This window comes from Athene noctua, chromosome 22, assembly GCF_965140245.1.
Source record: "Athene noctua chromosome 22, bAthNoc1.hap1.1, whole genome shotgun sequence".
Classification (NCBI taxonomy): domain Eukaryota; kingdom Metazoa; phylum Chordata; class Aves; order Strigiformes; family Strigidae; genus Athene; species Athene noctua.
The window spans coordinates 3,586,346-3,608,376 of record NC_134058.1 but is presented as its reverse complement, the minus strand read 5'-3'; the positions used below and the strand labels follow the sequence as shown (position 1 = coordinate 3,608,376).

General features: G+C 40.0%; 1 protein-coding gene across 2 annotated transcripts; it reads left to right on the top strand.

Moving 5' to 3' along the window:
- Nucleotides 1-2,832: 2,832 nt before the first annotated feature.
- On the top strand, nucleotides 2,833-22,017 carry C22H1orf159 (chromosome 22 C1orf159 homolog). 2 transcript variants are annotated; one of them, XM_074925045.1, is made up of 11 exons: nucleotides 2,833-2,938; nucleotides 4,232-4,348; nucleotides 8,541-8,696; nucleotides 8,856-8,946; nucleotides 10,487-10,562; nucleotides 12,532-12,627; nucleotides 13,578-13,643; nucleotides 14,937-15,071; nucleotides 17,187-17,212; nucleotides 17,555-17,585; nucleotides 19,304-22,017. In XM_074925045.1, exons 4-11 carry the CDS (start codon nucleotides 8,875-8,877, stop codon nucleotides 19,399-19,401), a joined length of 600 nt encoding a protein of 199 aa, XP_074781146.1. In that variant the 5' UTR covers nucleotides 2,833-2,938; nucleotides 4,232-4,348; nucleotides 8,541-8,696; nucleotides 8,856-8,874; the 3' UTR covers nucleotides 19,402-22,017. The 2 variants fall into 2 exon arrangements, with proteins under 2 accessions (XP_074781146.1, XP_074781145.1); XM_074925044.1 differs by lacking the exon at nucleotides 8,541-8,696.
- The last annotated feature ends 14 nt before the right edge of the window (nucleotides 22,018-22,031 follow it).

Sequence of the window (22,031 nt, the reverse complement as noted above, 5' to 3'; positions counted from 1 at the left end):
TTTGCCAGCATCTACAATTCTTTTCTAGCAATTTTGTTTCACAGCAGTGCTGCCCTGTGAATTATGGAAAACAAACAAACAAAAACCAACCACCAAAAAAACCCCTAGCTGTGCCTGTCCATATGCAGAACTTTTTTTCTGCCTCATAAATTAATGTTTATCGACCCTAAATTCAAAACTCACAATCTCTACCTTTCTTTCTTCTGTATATAAACTTGAAAGTAGCATACCTTGTAGGCATGTTGTAGAGAAAAAAACCCTGAGTTTTATAGCATAACTATAGTTATGGAGAAATGTAATAAGTTTGGGTGGCAACTATTAAACTGTTCATAGGATTTAAATCACAGCCTCTTAGATGCATTGAATCTATTAGGCAAGAAAAATTCCACACTGTCACATGATGCATTTGGCCCAGTGTCCTGTTTTGTGAAATGCTGATAGAAGGCTGGGGTGGGATCACAAAAAGCTTACGAAGCTGCAGAACATTTACAAAGTGATGCAAACCGCAATAAACAGCTAAGAAAAGAAGGCAAGAAATGTTTTTCCTGGCTATGAAGTCATTGCAAGTTTTATAGCCCAGGAACAGAATAAAAGGCAGAAGGCTTAATCTTTGAAGAGATAAGATGAATTTGATACTGAGATGAAGTAGTACTTTTAAGCCAAAGTACTTTTGTCAATGTGTGTTTTTGCATCCATTAACTCAGTACATGCAAAGGTATTTGACAATCGTTTTAATTGCTCTGCTAATGTGCGAATTACGAATCTCTGAAAGTTCTGTGTAACCACAAATGAAAGCAATGATAATTTGTTTGCAGTTTCAGCACTTGGCTACTCTGTATATTTATCAGAAGCTGAATTCTATCATTGGGTGCTACGCGCAAAGAACAGAGAGCAAACAAGTCTGTCCACCTGTTTACCCTATTTTCTTCTCTCCTGAATGATATCATATGTCCACATTCTGTGGGAGAAATTGTAGGACTGCTGTATCAAAAGTTCAGTGAAAGGTTTTTCCTGCTGACTTTTTCAGTCATGAGAATAAGTAGTGCACTTAAGTCTTTCTCTGAAGTTCTAGGTTCTGCCCTGAAACATTGTACCTACTTTGGAAAAAACCAAATCACAGCAAAATGCTGTTCTGAGGTATCCAGATGAGGAAATTTGTAAAGAGCTGCCTTGAGTTTTCATCTCCACAGTTGTATAAATATTCAGTAAAACTGAACATGAATTTTCTTGGTAAATATTTTTATACTTTATTGCACTTAACTAGGTTGTTTCTTCCTTACTGGAAAAAAAAATATTTCCAGATATGATCCAGGAGAGAGCAACTTTCAAAGAAATTAAATATTTTAAAATCTGTAATTTAAAAAAAAGCATACTATAGAGTTGATATCTTTACTCGAATGATGTTTGGCATTGCCTATAATTTTTGTATTTTAAATGTCACACAACCTACTGCCATGTCAAACGTGGAACAAATTTTAATTCTCCTCTTCCAGAGCTAGGTAACTTGTTGCATGAAGGAGTGGAGCTCAGATCAGAAGGACACCTTTGATCTTGCCTCCCGTTTCTGATACAGACAAATGACCACTTTCCTTGCAAATTATTTACTTAAAGCAACGTATGATGATTTCTGAACGTTGTCTAAGAATCCTGCTTGTCCAGGCTTGTTCTGTGGATTCAGTGGAGCTTACCAGATAGCTCGGGGATTGGCTATGATAAGAAAGTAGCAGGTAGCCCGTAGATATGAATTAAAAGGACAACTCACCGATAGCAGAAGCAAAGCCCTGGATGGGCACTTAGGCAAACTTAAACTTGAACAAAAGGACTCAGAGAAGCTATCTAGAGAGGATGATCTTGCCGATTTAGGACGAAGACATCTGGACTTCTCTTAACAACGCATGCCCTGAAGAGAGCGGACACTGTGAAGAAGATCAAGCACTTCTCCCCTTGAATAATTATAATAATCACACTTATTCCCCGAACTCATTGTAATAACCCAACCCTTCCTAATGAATATATATGTTTTGTTGTAATAACTATTTGGCTACTTGCCAGAGACGGTGTGCAAGCTTGGTGGAGAAATCCCTTTGCACCCCGGCCGGAATAAACATGCTTGCTTTATAATTCTGTCTGAGTTGTAGAGTTTGTTTCCGCACGTCATTTCAAGTCTTAGTTTTGCTAAGAAATCCTGCCTTTTTGCCACATTTCAGCCGCAGTTGTTAGTGGGGCCGAGATGTGACGGTATCGAAGCATGCTGAGGTGAGCAGCGCTTCCCAAGGCTTCCTTTCTTTCTCTGAAATCCCGGTGCTTGTCAGGAGGCTGGGGCCAGGCGGTATCAAAGGCTTTGTGTGGGAGGAGTTCAGACAGGCCGTAGCCTCCTTGTGTCCCCCATCCTGACGCTTCTCTAATGAAATATTTAATCCCTTGATCACCATATCCCCCGCTTGGCAGAAGGCCCGAGGGAGGGGTGAGCGGGCCCTCCCCTCCCGCCCGCCTACCTGCGGCTTTCGTCCTCCCTCCCGTCGTCCCTCCCGGGGCGTCTGCGTCGCCAAGCAACGCCTAAAATGGCGGCTCCCGCGCTAAGCACGCCGGGAATCGTAGTGCTGGAACCCGCCTGTCCCGGGCCCGCTCGCGGCCGCGGGACTCGCTTTCCCAGCAGGCACCGCGCGCGGGGCAGCGGCGGCGGCCGGGAGGCTTCGGGGAAGGGCCGAGGGAGGGGATTTACCTGCGGGGAGGAGGGCACAGGTAGGGCGCGGCGCGGGGGCTGCTGGGACTTGTAGTTTCGCGCCGACGGCCCGTTCGGGGAACCGGAGCGTCGGGCTGCCGCGGGGGGAACTACAACTCCCAGGGCGCCGCGGGAAGGAGCGGGCAGGGCGCCGCCTGAGGGCGGGGGGTACGAACGGGAACCTGCCGCCGGTGCCGCCGGAGGTTGCTCCCTCAGGTAGGGAGGCGGCGCGGGAGGGCGGCCAGGCCCCTCAGGCGGGGGAGGGATGCGGGGACGGCGGGAGGGAAGGAGGGCGGCGGCGGCGGTGAGCCCCCGGGCGGGACGGCGAGGCGAGCCCCCGGGCGTCGCCCCATTGTTCGGGGCGGGGTGTGGGGGGAGGCGCCGCCGGGCAGGTGAGGCGAGGCGAGGCGGTGAGGGCGCTGCCGCAGCCCTCGGCGCGGCCGCAGGCGGCAGCGGGCCCAGCAGAGCTGCCGGGCGCGGCCCAGGGCCCCCGCCCCGCTGTCCCGCTGCCGGTGGAGGCGGCGGGGTGGGGAGCGGCGGCAGAAACGTGTTGACCGAGCGGTGCAGGGGGCGGGCGGGGAGGGCGCGTTCCCGCGGGAAAAGCCCCGGACCCTCTCGCCGGGGCCTGAGGGGGGGCGAGGCAGCAGCGGTAGTGGCTCGCCGTGTAGGGTAAAGCTGGGGCAGAGTCGCCTCTGTTCCTCCTCCTCGCCCAGCTTTTTCAAGGCTGCTTTGTCCCTCATGCGTTTTACGCTGAAGTGTGATATTCTTGAGACGCATTTGGAAAGGAATCATCCTTCTCACGGTCCAATAAAACTCTGGATACTTTTATTCCTGATACACTACCTCCGTTTACTACAATTTTCAGCAATCTGGGACGTTTTAGGGTTGTGGGTGTTTGGTGGGTTTGTGTGTGTGTTTTTGTTGGGTGGGTTTTTTTTTTGTTTTGTTTTGTTTTTTTCCCTGGATAAACTTCAAGCAAATACGTACCTCTATAACACAGATTTTTGTTGCTATGTTTAGGAAAGGGGGGAAAAAACCCCACAAACAACAAACCTAAACAGACTATGCATATGTTCCGTTTCCAAAGCGGCTTTCCCTTAGTGTATAGCTATACTATTGGCAACCAACTCGCACCAGTATTCACTTCTCTCAGTTTTTAAGGCTGCAACGACTGTTGTAACAGCAGAATGTGTTACTGCCAAGTTTTTGTTTACAGAACAACAGTAAATGTTGGTGTTAATTAGTGTTTGCTCTAGGCACGTTCCAGGTATGGAGCTGCTTTAGAAGCAAAGCCTGGCTTAAAGTAGATATCCTCATTGTCTCAAGCAGAAGGTGTGTGTTTAATTGTTGGTTGCTGGCCTGTTACATAATCATTTTGATGTAAGGGTAGAGATAGTAGTTCTTTTCATGGGTTCGAGTTAAGAAAGCTGGAAAAACAAGTCTTCCTTCAGCTTTAATTTATAAAAGATTGTTCTAAGCACAACCCGTATCTGTTGTTCCACCTTGCAGGTTTATTGTGAAACAGTTGCAGTCTCGAGGAGAAATTAGCAGTAAACCACATACCACAAGCATTCGGTGTTATCTGAGGAAGATGCAGGGTGCTAGTGCATGCCTCTGAAGGAGCTGGTAAGTGAGAATTTAGGCCTTTGAAAGTGTGTTGTTTGTGAGAGTTCATTTTGACTTTTGTGGCATCGCTGTTTTATCATGACTAATTCAAGGTCACGTCAGAATTAAGAAGCCTTTGACAGCGGAATGGGTGTTCTACAGTATCAAATTCTCATCTGCTGAGTGAATTATACCTGAAATTACACCTGAAAATTACCAATTGAAATTATACCTGAATTACACCTGAAATTTAGGCGATGTTTCTTTTTACTGCCATCTTTTTCCATGTACCTGAAAAAATTACCTTGCTCAAACAATGCTTCAGCAAGACTTTAATCAGGAAAGATACTGTTAACACAACAGAAAGAATAGATGCGCAGCTGTATGTGTGGAAAACGTAGACATAATGATGAATTAAAGAACTTGTGTTTCCCACAGGAGTGGGAGGAAAAAGACTTCTAGTGCTTAGTGTTGGTGAATTGTTTGCGTTCTTTTTTCAAAAGCAACAAGAGGAAGAATCCCCTTAGTGAATCTTAATGTGTTTAGCTTATGTGTATTGTAGCACTTGAGATCCAAGTTGACAGTGATTTGAGATTTGTTTCAAATGTGGAACTCTGGTGTGAAATACTTGTTTTAATTAAAATGTCTGTGTTCTCAAAACTGTGTTGGCATCTCAAGCGTAAATACTTTCTAATTTGGGCTCCAGTTTGTGCATGACATTATCTTTTTTTTTTCTGTAATCCAAAGAGAAAATGCTGCCAAACCTGAAACGTATTCTATGGGCTTGTAAATTGTTTTGCTGTGGGTGTCTGATCCTGATCAAATTCGCGTACTTAATTTAAAAACTAAAAGTTTAGCTACATCATTCAGAGACATGGTTAGTATTCGTCTACACTGAATGTCTTAGGGGCTTTAGGGCTTTTTCCCTTTCTAAAGATAAAATTATGGTATAAAATATTGTTCAGGTTGGCAGTAGAACGGTTATGATTGACTTCTGGCTGGAAAGCAGTAAAATGAGTTGTGTTACTTTGTGGTTTTGTACAGGGAGACCAATTAACAGTACAAATCCCTACTTGAAGTTGCTGTCTTGTTTGGAAGTTCTGCACTTGATTTATTTTTTGACTTATAAGTCCCAAGCTCTTTCCAGCCTTGCTGAGGACCAGACTTTAGGAACACCGTATATGTTTTTCATATTATTACATATAATGAATATGGATGCTTAAGTCTGTCATCTTTCATGGGCATTACCCTAAATGAAAGTAGAGATCTAGTGTTACCTTTGCGGCTTGAATTACTGCCTCATTCAGACAGATGTTATTTATATATTATGCTAATAGGCTTCTAATTTTTATTGGCCGATAGAGAATCCAGCAGGATGTGAAGTAGTGGTTCTGGGACCTGGAGTAAAATGTAAATTAAGTAAATATAACATACATCTCATATATTTGGAGGCTTTAAAGCAGCTTGCTCATCTCTGCTTTCTTTTTTCTGCAGTTAAAACTGGTTCAAAACAAAAAAAACTAAGCAACAACAAATATATATAAAAAGCTATAATAAAAAATATTGGCTGGTGATTTGAGGGCAAATAGATCTCGTGTCCTTTTTCTACTGGAACAGCTGCAGGGCAGATGTTCTAGTTTGTTAGAATCACTAGTGGCTGTGAACAAATATCTGCCCATAAGTGCAACGGTCTTGTTGATTGGTGCCTTGATTTATTTCAGGAGTGGAAATACAACCAATATTGAGTTTATGCTGTATAGCTATTTGCATTCACCAAGAGGAGGATCGGGCATTTAGAAGTGTCTAGTTTCACAAGTGTTTTCTCAGAATAGAATCATAGATTTTTTTTGGGGTTGGAAGGGACCTTAGAGGTCATCTAGTTCTTGTTTAGTGTGACTTGTTCCTGAAAATAAGTATTTTTCTAGATAACAAGAATGTACTTGTTTAAACAAATGCCTTTTTCATCTGCCTTTTCTTAGTATTGACAGCTATTGTCATAATTGGGTATTGACAGAAATCAGTGCAGAGCATCCAAAACAGTAAAGAATTTATCAGCAAATGTCTTTACCAACTCTATTTTCTCCAGTGGTCCGTCTTAGCCAAGAAGCAATATCTCATTTCTGAAGATAGGTTATAGAAAAATGATAGGTAATAAGGCAAATTCTGTGTCTGTACTGTTTAAAGTACATCCATCCAGATGCACATCCTGAGGGCTATTTTAACATTAGATTCTGCTGGACTGCCTTGAAAGAACCTAAAGTTGTGTTACTCAACTTTTACTGCAATAGAAAGGGATAAAAAGAAAAAAAAAAAAGTTTTTAAAAGGTTAAATGTGCAAATTAAACTTACACCCAATGTGGTCTAAACCAGAATTATTCATAGCATTTATATAAGTACTCATACTGTCGTACACAAGTGGAAAGCTCTCTGTCAAACTAGATAAGTGCAATGCTACATCAGCACTCATTTACTGGGTCGTAAACAGCTTCTGTTCTACTCAAATGTGCTCAAGAAGAAGTTGTTCCTATTAAAACTAGAATCTATGAACAAGGGTCTTGGTTTTTGGGGTACGTCCTTCACTCTGGAAAGGTTGTCACCTTTCATCTTCTGAGATGGCTTCACTTTTTTGCTAAAACAGGTGTTTGCATTTGAGGTATCTTGTCACGTCAGGCAGTGTTGAAAAATAACGTTAAAGCTTTGCAGTCAGCAATTTATGAGCTTAGCTGTAGATTAGAAATATATCTTTCCATCCTTGTGTAAAATTCCCAGAGCTAAATTTTCCCTGCTGGTTTTGGGCTGTGCAATCTCTTTCCAGCAGTTCTGTAAACTGCCATAATCCATCTTAATTTTCACTCCAGGATGTGGTGGTGGTACCATTCCCAAAGCTAACTAGCTCTTCGTGTCTCATTCTGGAGAATCTCTGTATGTACAAAGGCTCCTTGCTGCTTACATTCCTTGGTTGCTCTAATCTACGCTGCCAACAGCAAGGCTAGTCGGGTGCTGTCTTGGCTTTTGTCAGCTAGCATCACGCATGTCGTGCACTTATTGCCTGCCTCCTTTTCATTTTAGTACAGGTGTTATTTTATTTACATGTATGTAAATGTGAACTGATGAAATCACGGCTGCTGCAGCTTGACACTGAGGGACCCAAATGCCATCCATTGTCATGCTTAAATTGGAAGGTATCATGACAGCACAAGCTTTTCCTGCTCTGCCCCAGTCACCACTAACCGTAGAAATTAGTTGTAGCAGTAAGACCAGAGTTTGGTTTTCAGGAACTGCAGTCTTTTTTGGAGCTTTCAGCTGATAGCAGGGGATAATAATAAGTTTACCCACCAAGCTGAACTAATCTCATTTTGAAGTTGAGGCAACAGGCTGTAAGTGATTTTAAAAAGCTGAACGGAAATTAATCATAGGAACTGCTCAATTATTTTGTTCCTCAGAAAAACAACTTGCCAAGGGTCATGATACATACTTTGCAGTAATTTAAAACTCATCAACTGTTTTTTTTATTTAACAAAAATAGTAACAAATTTCAGTTTGTGAGATGAATCATGAAAGGAGTTTTCCCTTGCGGTTGAAGGCTTTCTTTTGGACACTTTCCTCTTATTAATCTCTTGTTAATAAAAAAACGTGGGGCCTTGTCTGTCCCCGTGTTTTATTTATAATATGAAAGACTATATTTTCCTAAAACTACAAGGCTGCAGGTACTGCAGGTTCTGAGAACTGGATGTGGCTTCCAACATTATACTGACCAGAGAATAGGCAGATATTATAATATTGACACAGGGAGTGTCTGAACAATGCAGATCAGGCATGATGTAGTGCCTTTTAGTTTAGCCAAACAATTTAATGTAAGGAACGTGGACTTTCTTTAAGATATGTGTGGAGTTACATGGCAAAAGTGAAGGGGGGGAAAAAAGCAAGGCTTGTAGCAGGTTGTCCAAAGTACTCTGTTCCACACTGAGATCTGTTCTCAGGCAATTGAGAAATACTACTTATTAAGAGACAGACTTCATTAATGTTTCATGACAGTGCTGTCATGGGAAAAATTAATTACAGTATTGCCTTTTCAAGGTGGCGTGTGCTCTCTGTCCTGATCCAAATCCATCACAGCTCAATGCTGCAGCCAGAGGAGCCTGTAACTGTGGGGAAGCTTATCAGTGGTGGTGCCAGGCAGTAACTGTTCTATTGCAATCACATTGATTTTTAGATCCTGGGTGTGGAATAGTCTCTGCATGGCCCAGTTTGGAGCAGACTGATAAGGCTCCTTGTTTCTTAGCAACCACAGTCTGCCATAGCCAGAAACCTGCCCCTCTGCAGCTGGAGGGAAAATTCTGAATGTCTCAAATCTGTGTCTTGAACCAAGGTAAGTCATTCCCCCCCCACACACCCCTGGTACATTTAATTTAAAGATCTTTTCATTCAAATAAAAAGAATGTGTTGGCAAAAGTTCCTTAACAAAAGGAAAGCAGAAGTTCTCTGTCATTAATAAGACATTCTAATTTCTTTCCCTGTTCTTGCCTAGACCTGTGTTTTTCCTGGGCATGGAGGTGCCATATGTCCTTCTCTTAACTAGACTCGTAGCAGAAGTTGCCAGCAAATCTACTGAAAGCTCGGTAGGTACTTCATATTTTTTGTCATGCTAGGCACCCTAAAACCAGAAGTATCAGATTATTTTCCTCTTGCATTGCAGTTTATGGAAGATTTTCTAAGTCAACAGAAATGACCCTGCGAGCAGCCATTAACTGAAACTCATACAGTGGGTCAGTTTGTTGTGATGGCCAATTGCCTCTTAAACCTTTGAATTCTTCCTAGTCATGAGCTCGTAGCCTCGTGGGGATGCAACTGCCAACACCTCACACCATGCAGAAAAAGCGCCCTGATGATCAAAAAATTACTTTTCAAGCTGCTTGGCAGTTTAACTGCAAACAGCCTAAACCATGGATACCCAAAAGTTAACTTTTCAAATGGCTGAGAAGCTCTGAAGCAAACGCTGCTTTAAGTCACGGAAGAAGCTCAAAGTAGAAAATCCTGCTTGCAGGAGAGTTTGACCAACAAAACTTTTTAAGAAACTGGTCTTAAGTGTGTTATCTATAGATCTTCTGGTTCTTTACTGTAGTCTACCTCCCCGTGATGCATGAACAGTGGGAAGTCAGCCTGCTAATGTCAGTTTTGACAGTCCCAACCATTTCTCCTTTGATCTTTGTCACCCCTGGATTTGATGGGTTTTGCTGATAAGCAGACTAATACTGGCTGTTACACATTAGGTGTATTTAAGTTACTCCTGTGGCTGAATATAGACCAGGTCTTGTTACTTTTGACCAAGAATACTCCATCTTTTTTTTAAGACTTCTAAGATTTGATTTGCTGTATTATTTAGGGGAATGTATCTGCAAAACTTTAAAAGGCACTGGAGTTTTGTTATTTCTCTTGTGCACGTTCAAAGAGTGGATATGCCCAGGTCTATATGGCATGTTACTAATACCAAAAAACCCACAGAGTTTCTAACAACCATTTCTCTCTAAGCCTATGTCACAGCTTGTTGTAATTTGTAAATAATTTTGAAACTGACTTTTTTTATAAACAAACAAAAAATAAAAATAAACCACGTGCCTTCAGGATACGTGAAGTTATTTTTTTTATATTAACTGTTGAAGGAAGAAGCTTTTGTACTCCTGCTGGATTGTTCTGCCAAAGGTAGATGTTATCATCACTTGCAGTGTGGGCATTCAGTGAAAACTGGGTTTTGCCAGTCATTTTGCCAATAATATTCCTGAGCAAGTCTGTTAGGGCATTTGTGTGGTGCTGTGGGCAGGATAACTTCCCCTCTGAACTGTGTTTCACTGAAGAATTTAGCAAGTACATTTCTAAAGCAGGTTTTTTTGAGGTTTTGTCCAGTGTCAGCAGTCAAGTGTGCATTTGTTCTCAAAGTGTTAGTGTGGGGAGCAGCTGCCAGGTCAAAATCAGCTCGATGGTGCAGCTAGCTTGTTCTCTCCTTGTGAGGTTGCTTCATGCGAAAAGAAAAAGTTAACAGCAAGTTTTAACTGCAGTCACTGCTTATTCCTCGGCATTCTCTGCAGATTTTTTTTTTTTTTTGTTGAAGCGTTTTAATAAACTTAAGAACTGTGTGAAATGTAATGTCATTTCTTTTCTTAGGTTTCAGAAACAGAATGCTGTGTGGATATGTTGGATTCAAACAGTTCCTGTCCAGTAACCAACCAGTGCAGTCCAGGTATGGTGTGTCATTGTTTAATAAAATTCCAGATTGTTTTTGACAGTTAACACCAAAATGCAGTGCCTGATTAATTGGGGAGTGAAAACAAAATAATTAGTGCATGTACATAGTGAAGTCTTTCTCCCTCTATATACACAAGGTAACGCTTCTTTTGACTCACAAATGTTCTTGCATGATAAGAAGAATAGACAACTATTAATAAGGTTATTCTTTATCTTTTTTTAGTGTGCAGTTGGATTATGTAAGAGCTATTGTAAATGCTTAAAAGCCCTAAAAGCCCATATAATGAACACAAAAAGCAAAAATGCTGTAATGCGTACCGAAGGGAGCATTAAGAATGATTTCAATATTGTCTTGTTAGCACTGAATGCCTCATTCTTCCTTGTGCCATATATGTAGAGTTGTTTTCTTCTAAATGGAGTTAACTTTTGGCGTTCTCCAGCAGTAGCAAACAGGTGGCCTCTTCTTAATGCTATCCTATTTAAAATAGGAGAGTAAAAGCAGGAAAATGTCTTCAGGCCCCACAGTAACAAGAGAATTAGTGACTTAAAAACTGGGGTCCACTTTTGGGTTCAGTCGTTTCCTTGTGGTAGTTGTTAAAGGATTTTAAACCTATCTGTTTTCAGTGCTTCATTAGCTTCTCCAGCTGTTGCTGCATTTAATGCATTCATTTCTACTTCTAAATGAACCTGGATATGGTGTAAACAATTGTCTCCAAGTTATGGGACTGCGTTCTCTTAAATCTTATTGTAAACTGATGATCTACCCCTATTTTTGGTGTCAGATAAGTGCTTTGATGCTTCCTTCCTATTGCTGTAGAAAGTCTTTGCCCTTATATCGGGTCTGTTTGTGTTTAGATTAAGTGTCAGATGTAATTTATTACTGTGGGCATCAAATGTGCTGCTTCTCTCTAAGGAAACCGTAGCAGCAGAGCTGTTTTCAAATCAGCACCTTACTAATGGTTTGCTTTATGGGATAATTGATACCAGTTTGGCTCAAGGTTCTATAGAACTGGATTTTAGCCAGCACAGTAAGTTTTTTTTTTTTCCTTTAAATGTAGACTGTAATATGATCTAGTAGGAATATCCTTCTAATCTTCGTGTCTCAAGTCTAAGCCTCAAGTGAAACCACCATGGCCTCATTGTATTAAATGAAGTTGTTATTGAAGATGTGCCCTCAAATTTTTTTCTCTTAACAAAGACATAGCAGTATGTGCATTTAAACATAAAATGAGAGATTTAAACATCGGAGGCATAGGCCAAGATGAAAGTTTAATCAGTTTTCAGCCTGCATGGTAGGGTGACTGATAGAAAACACTCGCCATCTGTCACAGAATACTTTAAACAGGCTTGGGTTCTTCTTAAAGTGAAACAAATAGTACAATAATTGAGAGGACTGAGGCATGGGAAAAAGACTCTATTATGGCAGTATTCATATTTTTAGCTTGCCATGCTTCAAGTGATTGACTGCGGGGCCGCCAGCATCTTTTTTCATCCAAGCACACTCTGGTTCTTAGCATTTTTGTCCCTGCCTATTTCTATTTTCAGAACTATATATTAAAATAGCATTAAACTTTGTTTCAACAGTGTATGACCTCTGGAAATAAATGGTAAAATTCCGCTTCTTTTTTAGTGTTGTTGAGGGTAGTTACAGGTTGTTAGACACTTCCTATTTTTCTCAGACCTGAAACATGTGAAGCAGTGAATGCAGCTATGTTGAAATTGCCCTCTGGGAGTTGTTTGCTTGTAACTCTTTCTCCTTTTTGGCCCTTGAAAGGTTGTGTCTTTTCTGAAATAAACACTTTGAAATGAAACTTCTTGTGTAACATAATAGGAAGCAGGAGATGTTTTTAAGCAGTAGACCAAACGGAGGGAATTCCTGTAGCTTCTACCTCTTTCTGAAGACTAGGAAATATCTCCAGTGTCGCTTTTGTTTTCAAACCTCTCTACCTCTTCTTCTTATGCAGGTTGTTACAGACGATGGAATGAGGATGGTAGTAGCAGCTGCATTAAATGCAGAAATGAAACCCTTCCTGTTTACAATCTGACTGAATGCAGAAATAGTGAGTCATTTACCAGCCCTTTATTTTGATGGGTGTCTTTTGGTCCTGAGGTCTCTTCTTGGATGCATGGTCCACCAAAGACTGTTCAAGAAGCCATCAAATGTTGCAGATTTTTTTTTTTTTTTCCCCTCCCTTGTAAAACGTTAACATTTTCCAGAGTCCTTGTATAACTTTGAGCTTCTGTACGTGCAACAAAAGCTATGGAAACTTTGAAATTCAGCTTGCAGAAACTGTGCAGAGTGCTGTGGAACCTTTCCAGAGTCTAGGATGGGGAGAAGGGGGAGCAACCAACAAAATCTTGTTGTGTATTACAGTACCTAACCTGCAAAGCCAAACGCAACATTAAAAAAAAAAAAAAAAAAATCATTATGCCCAATGTAAGTTCTTAAAATAAGGAAGAAAAGTCTTAAACACCAAAATGATTAAACTTACAGGGTAGGACCTGTATCAAACATGCAGGGAATACTGAATTTTGTGGCTGCTTTAATCTCTGCTGTAAGAAAAAGGCATTTGCTGTGGGTGTTTGCTAGGGACTTCTCCAGAGCATGAAACAGCTCAGACTGTACTGGAGCTCTTTGAAAAATCTGTATTAAGAAGACTAGATTCATTTTGTACGTGTGCTTTGTTTGAGGTGAGAACCATTCAATTCCTTGTAAATATTTTTAATGTCCTTGTAAATATATTTTTTAATGAAAGAGAAGAATCTTGATCTAAGTTTCTGGGAAATACACTAGTGAATTATTCTCTTTTTGGACAAATTCTGATGATGCTTATTTTCTTCCTTTTTTTGAAATTCTCAAAAGTGATGTAAAGAATGAACTTTTCGTGGGAAAATCAGGATTCTTACGCAGTCTCAAATAACTATTGAGAAGTGTAATAGCCTTTTACTAAGATTTTCAACAAATCTCTAGTTTTTGTCAGATTTTACCTTAAATTCTCTTTGATTGCAGCTGGTATCAGAGGAATGAATTTCCAAATGAATATAAGCACTGTAACTCCTTTCATACAGAACATAGGTGAGTAAATGGAAATAGCTACTGAGTGCAGGTGTTGTGATTATTCACGGTGTACCAGCCCCTTCATCACATGGCATTTGAATCAAGTTGTAAAATATATTTTTCTGTAGCGTAGGTTTTATTCTAAAGGTAGTAGCCGTTTTTACTTCTTCTGGTTTGTTCTCAACAAGAAGCTTTTAAAAGTCTTAGAGTTGAATTTTGAGGTAACTGTATTTTACTGAATGGTTCTTTCATCTCATCCTAGTGACTTTGAAGGGATTTTTCTGGTGCAGGGTTGAGGTGGTTATTTATGAAACCCCACAACTTGAGTTTTGAACCTTATGCTGCAAGAGTTTTGTTTTTTAGGGGTGGGACAACATCTGTTACGTCTTGGTTAGCCTTTCTATAGGTTGATTTTCTCACTGCTGATTCACTGCTGGTAAGAATAATACAAATTGAGCATGTTTAGATAGCAGCATCACATACTTCAGCAAGAGAGAGGATGCCAGATGAAGTGATTTAGCGTTACAGGGTGAGTGCTTATCATCAGTGCTCTTGAAAAGCTAAACAGCCACGTCAAACTTGAGAGCTGCTGATCCCTTTGTAACATTCATCTTCTCGTGTGTGTGTACTTGACTTGAAGTAGCTAGTGCTCTTCGGAATGTGGACTTCTCAAGCAGAGCTTGTCTACAATAAGATCATAAACAACTTTTGTTTCTTAAAATACTTGCTCTTTGGAGTCATAATCTTAAATAAATAAACCAGCAAATGTGCAGGGTGTTTTTTTGAGGCAGGGAAAGCGGAACAGAGGTGAAGGAGGGCACCTTTTGGTAATGTCTGCCTCCTTTGGATGATTCCTGTATCAGTCACTTGTGGAAAACATAATACTGGGTGTACTGTACCAGTGGTGTATTGTCTGTTGACAAGTTCTGTCTTTAGGAGACTCTGTTTGAGGAATAAAAGTACAACATTTAATGTTAAGTGCCTCCCAGCACTAGTTTTGAAAGTTACCTAAAAGAAACAGAATGATGGATGAAGAAGTTGTGGCTATCTTCAGGAAAGTAGAGATAAGGTTTTTCTGAAATTTTTCAGGTGGAGTTGGGGAGGTTCATATAACAAAATAATTATTGAAAGATTTTTGCAAATGTTTCAATGAGGTCTGTTTGTAGATGAAAAAAAACCCCACTGTGTTTTTTCTCATATGAACATCAGGAAGTTTGTCTTTATCTTTTGTTTAGTCCTTCTATTAGAAGAGATTTCTAGTGAATAATAGTCTTTTCTCTCTTTTTGTATTTTTTTTTTTTTTTTGTACAGGGGGCCCAGAAGTGGCAGCCTCTCTCATCTTAGGGACATTTTTCATCAGTTTATTCCTGATTTTGTCTGTTGCTTCTTTCTTCTACCTCAAACGTGCCAATAAACTTCCTAATGTTTTCTACAGGAGAAACAAAGGTAAAATACCTCGAATTGTCTATTTAATCTCTAAAGTTTTGCCCTTTGCTCAGTTTCTTAATTTAAAATTTCTTCATGTCACTGTTCTGACTTAATGTAGCTGCTGCTGTCTCTTTTGATCATCCAAAACAATGCAAACTAATGAAAAATGTTCTCCTGCTATGTATTTACAGTACAATGTTTTCATGGCAGTGCAGAGGATGTCTGTTCTCAGTCTAACTGGGCTTAGATGCACGTTACACAGTATCTCTTGCTAACCCAGCTATTGGTTTTTGTAGCTTTCAAAGATTTGCCAAAGTGCTATACTTGATGTTGTCACTGACTATTAGATACATGATTTCAAAAAGGAAAAAAAGGAAAAAAAAAAAAAAAGAAGAAATCAGTTGATGCTTTTCACTCAGAGGGTGTTTTTATAGAACTTAATAATACTTGCTTATTTCAGTACACAAAATGCCAGACATTTATAAAGCCTTAGAAGCAGCAGTGGTTGATTAATTCTTCATTTAGAGAGAAGGGAACTGTAATACGAAATGGCAGTGTACTTACCCTGGATGTGTCAGCAGCAGGAGAAAGGGAAGGGGATTTGAGGTTCCTCCTTACAGCACTACTCATTCACTGTGTTTGCCCTTTAAATTCAGGGTTTACTGGGGTTTGAAGAGCAAACTGCCTGATTATTTTTTTAAAGCAAACACCTCTTAGCTTTTATTTTTTATAAAAATTATTTCTGCCATTCCTTTTACTGAGAAAGGAAGCCATGTAACTAAAATGCAGTGACCTAACTGCATGCCAAAGTGATTCCAGAAAAGCTAGGGAAAGAATACCCCAGATGTGCTTAGCTGTAGGGCACCGAGACTTTACGTAGACATCTGGCTCTTTCAGATGCTTCAGTTTCTGTGAAGTTGTTCTGTGTCCACATTTTACTGGTCTTCAATATCTAGCAGGTGGTGAGCAAAATACGTGGAAGGTGATGTCTCCCTTTTGCCCAGTGTTTTGCATGAAACTGAAGCTGATCTATGACTGTCTTGCCCCTTCCTTGCAGTCACTTTGAATGATTCCCATGACAACCTCCAGCACAGCATTTGCTGTGTTAGAGCTCCTTCTGTTGAAAGCAAGCTGTTTACTGGTTAGATCTGCTAAACAAATAGACCTCCTGTTACTTCATTCATGTTTTACAGAACCAAGCTCAAGCTAGACTGTCACGATAGAAATAAGCTTAAAAAGAGAAAAAGAAGGGGGGTGGGTGGAGCGATACAATTCCACCGTTTGGCTAAGGATGTTGTATCTAGTCATAGTAGCTTCATGGAACATCACATTTCCAGTCCTGTAAAAGTCTACAACGGTAGCTCCCTCAGGTCTAAACTGATCAGTGCCACAGGACCTGCTTAGCACTCTAATCACAGCTGCCGTGGTGAAATCTCTATTGAAACCACTATTTGCATGTGTCTTCAAGTAAATTGAGTTAGTACAAGATTCTCCTTCAGTTCTTAAGTGGATCAAGAGCAGTTGTTCTGTGACATTTCTAAGCTGGCAGGACACCAGCCCTCTGTTGAGGCTTCAGTGATACTGGTCTGACTTCTACTTATTGTGGGGATAGTTCGCTCTGCTCCAGCGGGCTAAAGCACTGATGTCCTCCTTTGAAGGGGAAGCACTAGAAACGTTTCTCTGGCTTATTATCACGTTAGCTTTCATTCCATCTGGATGATGATCATGTGGCCAATAAAGGCAGCAAGCCCTTGCATAAAAAGGTTGTGTCTTTCACTGCTCAATTGTTTTCTCTTTATACTGCCTTTTTCTGGTAGTTGGCTCAAAGTGCCATTTTTCCTATTGAAGCTTCTTCACATTAAAGAGATACTGCTGTGGCTACCTTCTTTGAAAGCAAAATAAGTCATTCTTGGAGGCCTTTGCAACCCTTTATCTCTAATCTTGAAAAAGAGTCCTACAGGTAATGTGTTCTACTAATGGGATTTCTGAATCCTCTGATCTGTTTTGGTAGTCTGTGACAAAACTATTTTTTTTTTAACAATGGAATTATTCTGTTGCATGCATGTATTTTTTAAAAAACTAGTAGTTCTAGTCTTCTAGATTAATGATGGTTAGTCTCTCTTTCTCTTTTAGCATCTGTTCTCCAGCCTAGTGAAACAGTAAGTAAATTCTGTCCTTTCAATAGGAACAAGCAAGCATAAAACATCAAGTAAATGATAACTTAAAGTTTTAACAGTTCATTAGGGAGTTACTGAATCTGATGTATGAGACTGAAAAAAAAAAAAAATAAAAAATGATATTTTGGAATTCTTTGTCCAAATTGGAAAAAAGGTGAAAGATGAATACTGACCATATGGATTCTATTGAGTTATTTTCTCCAAGAGAGACTATGTACACAGTAAATATTATTGGAACCCTAAAATTTTCCTGTATTTTTTTAAATGAAAGACTGTGAAGACAAAAGATGCTTTGTTTGACATGATCATTCTTCTATTATGCAGGCATCCATGATACCTCCCCCAGCTTCTTCAGGTGAGGAACTGTTCTCTGGGGTATGCTGATACAAATATTTTACCTGTTGGCTTCCCTTTTATGCATCTCGTTATTGAAAAGCAGGCAAACTATCTCAAAGTAGATATGCTAAGAACACACAGCAAGTCAAACCCATTAATTGTAAAGCCTGCTATAGAACTGTGGAATCTGTTGAGGGGACAGAAATCCAATTAAATCTGTCTAGTAGACCTTTCTGATAGGATTTATTGCTTTAATTAATGTAGTCATACAGTACTGATGGAGTACTTTATGTTAAAATAGATCTTTGACAGCTCCTAAAATAGATCTTTGACTTCTCTATCCTAATAGAGAAGTCTTACAAGTAGATGCAATATTTTTTCATAGGTGCTCAAAAATAAATTATTAAGTCAGGGACCTATTTTCAAGATTGGAATCTTCTTGACAATGTCAGCTTGGCTCACTTTTGGACTTTCTGATTTGAAGCTTATCAGCTTCTTAAATAACACAGACTGTTTGGAATATAGTGGTTTGTGTGTATGTGTTGTGTGGGGTGTTTGTAGGTTGTCTTTTTGGCAAGGTGGGTTTTTAATGTGTGTGAAACTTGGGCAGGAATCTGTTTCTTGGGGAAGATTTCATCTAATCAGCTTGTCTTAATTTTCCTCCCCAATTTTTCATAATTTCATACTCTAATCTGCTGGTTTATACCAGGTCTGGGTAAGCCAAGAGCCAAAACTTGCTTTTTCATGGGCCTCTAAATTTGTGCTACTTCTAGGAAATAGTACATTCTGTTCTTACATTATTAATGTGCCAGTGAGAGCCTAATAAAGCAGCGAATATCTAAATATCACTCTCCCAAAATATATATTTAAAAGGGCAATGGATTACGCCTAATCAAATCGAGGCATTCTTTTAAGTGTCTCTGACTATGTAGCAAAGTTTGAAAAGAAATAGGTAGTAAAGGATATGTTTTGCAAATGCTAAAAAATTTTATCTCTATACATGAAATTAGAGTGACTAGGGAAGTGGATTTGTTTGGCCAGGGTAATACAGTAAAATATGTCGTCTGTGCTTGATCCGTGTACTTTCAATACAATGTGGTGACTTAAACGTGAGACTGACCAAATCTTCTAAAAAGTTAAAAGATAATGGCCTTCGAAGTTCAGCAAAATTTCTGGTCTCACTTCGCATGTACGCATAGACCTTTTTAATCAAGATGGTATGATTAAAATTTAATTTTTATTAATGCAGTCTTTAACTTTTAAACATCTTTTAGACATGTTCCAAACTTGGTCTGGGTCTGGCTGTTAAACTGGCAGCCAGTGCTGCTTCTGAAAAGTCTGTTTCCTTACCTTAATTTTTTTTTAATGAAAGACTGAAGACGAAAGGTGCTTTGACATGATCGTTCTGTTATGCAGGCATCCGTGATACATCCAGGGTTCTGTTAGGGCTGAAAATGGAAAGCTACATGTATTTACAAATAATGGAAATGCCAGTTTGTAAAACACCTTATTTAGTAGGACATGTGTGAAAAGTTTTTGTGGACTTTTGCCTTATCAGCTCTATGTAGGGTTTTTTGTGTTTTGGGTTTGGTTTGGGTTTGGTTTTTTTTTTTTTTTCAAGTCCAGAATGACACTAATCACTCGGGAATTGTTGGATGGCATGTGGTGTTATGAGTGAATGAAGATGACACACGTATACAGCAGGTGCTAATGATGTTTCTGTGCCCACCATTTCAGTTCGGAAGCCACGATATGTCAGACGAGAACGGTCACTGGTGACATCTGCATCTGCTGCTATGATCTCTTCTTCTGAAACCAGGGTCAGCAATGTTTAGCCTTCATTCTTGACTGAGAACTTTATAAGTGTAACAAGGTGTTGAAGAAACTTTTTTCTGAATCCACTGAAGTGCCAGGAAAACATCGCAAGCAGCTGACCTAAATGGAAGCCAAATTACTGTGTCAAAGGGTTTGTGCCAAATGTTAACAGAGAAATGAACTAATGCAAAGCTACTGATGGCAGGTTACGTCCAGTTTGGTGAACTGCTCTGGTGATCTTGAAATGCACTATTCCAGCTCTGTGGTTTCATTTGTCTCCTGCAGATGCTGTGTTTAAAATCTTTAAGGAATCTGCCTTTCTTTGGTACACTTTCAGTTTTGGCAAGTTTTTCTTCCTGTCTTGTGATGTGTTCTGTGTCCCCAGAGCTGAATATCTCAGTGCTGCAGGCCAACATGAAAGACTGGGATTACTCAAGGATGTGGACTTGTTTGAAGGACCCACTTGTAAACGCTAACACTAAGTGCCACTGCTTTAACGTCGCAGGACAATATAACGATACTTTACATGCAGTATCCTTCTGAAGCAAAAATTGATGCTTCCTGGAGCATCTTCTTCAGCCTATGACACAGCTGACCCTGGTTTTTAACTGTGAATATAGACCCACTATCCAGATACTGTTGTTCTTGGTGCTTTTGAAGGCCGTGGTCAGTATGGGTACAATCCCAAGCGTGGCAATTTGTTGGGAAGCTTTTCCAATTGGCTTCAGCGCAGTCCTGGGATAAAGAGCCTTTTGCTGTGGCTTTGTAAGTCTGTCCTGCAAAGACTGTCTCCACTAGTGTCCTTCCCTTACTGCAGCTGCTGAAGGGAAAGCTACATTCCTGCAGATAGCTGTGTGTCCGTTAGACGTGCCAGCCAGTGCTGAGATGAACTGGAGAGGTCAGGTGAACTTCTGCCAATGCAATAAGGGGTTTCTTTGCTCAAGCCCTTCAGTAACATGCCTGAGATCTGCAGGCCAGCACCTTATGACTGAGCTCAACAAGTATTTCCTTGTTGAAAGCACCAGCCTAAATAGCCCCACTCTCAGATGCTTGTTCCTGCCCATCTTATGCCAACTGTGTGGCTGAGTAGTCACTTGATCAGGAAATTAAAGTGGCTAGAAAATACATATTTTTGGCTAGGTTATCCTTCACCAATCTTTTTCCTGTCATGGCTGACTGTTGCCATGTGAACACAGCTATCAGCATAATGGGCGCAGTGGTTTGGGCATAGGAGTGGGTGACTGGGAAATTAGTGAAAAACCTGAGGTTGCTAAATTGGTTGAAGTGTCACTGTCACCATATGTGAAATTATAACTATGCAGCTTGTGCATTCCCACCTACCTGTGTTGCTGTTGCCTCTTTTGGTTTAGCTGGCACTCAATTATGGGTCTGTGCTCCTAAAATAAATTACTTGGAAGCTCTTCATCAGCATCCACTGGCATGAACCTAAACAGGAACAGTCGGTTCTCTTTTTCAGGAAAATGTGAACATAACTGTCTTGAGCTGACGTGACACCCATATGGAGAAGTCCAGAGCTTGTGATCTAGATTCCCTTTTCTCTGTGGTTAGAAGCTTATTCAAAGCTGAAAGATGAGAACTGGGATGGGAGGAGATATATCTATCATCTTGAATAGACCTGCTTTTGTCTAAGTTTTAGTTTTATTTACTTTTATCTCTCTCCTTACAAGGTAATGAGATCTTTAGTGGCATCCAAACAAGCTAGGGCAAAGATTGGGGATAAAATAACCCACCATGAAGAGGCCCCCATGAAAAAAAAAAACAAACAAACCTGAATTGCTGTATGGAGAAACTTAAGATTGTCTTTCTGTCACAATGATGAATAAAATTTTTGTTCTGGACAAAAAGGAAGACAGTGGACAATGCCATTTTGAGACCCTTCAGCTTTCAATATGAAATGTATTTTATAGTTCCAAGTTTAGGAGGTGGCAGTTTTGTTTCTGTCATTTTGGTGTCTTTTTATCTTTGTGCTGCTGTGATTTTCCACAGGTAGAACTTGTGTCTGGAGGTCATAGGTTTTTCCTGAACTTAGTTGCTGAATATTTTCCTAACCACTAAGGGAAAAGAGTAACTATGCAAATAATGCCAAGAAACTGCACCTTTGGAAGCAGGGAGTTTCTGCTTGCAAATCTGTCAATGATAGTGCATTCTTGTATTGCTTAGTTGCTAATATATTCTTTTTACACATAAGTTATTGAAGGATCGTTCATGTCACTGTACTGTCTGAACCTTATCTTATCCTTAAGTGCATATTGTAACTTTTAAATGTCAAGTGTCTAATGCTCTAACTTCTGTGCAGTCAAGTCTTTCTCAGTGATAACATCTCTCTTCCCCTTCCCATACTCTTCCCCCCACAGTAAACTCTTAAATGCAGCAGATATTTTTACTATTTTTTTTGTGTTTCAGGAACTGTTCAGCTTTTGTTGTTGCTGTCTGACGCAGTGGACTCCTGGTCTAAATAGTTTCTCATTTGTTTGCACTATCAAATATTTAACGTGGTGTTTTGGTTTCTATCTCCCCTCAAAATAATACCTATATATATTTTAAAAAATTGGCTTTAATGAACCCTGATATTTAATGTATTTGTATATTTTTAAATTGTGCCAAAATAAACAATATTTGAGCCTTTTTT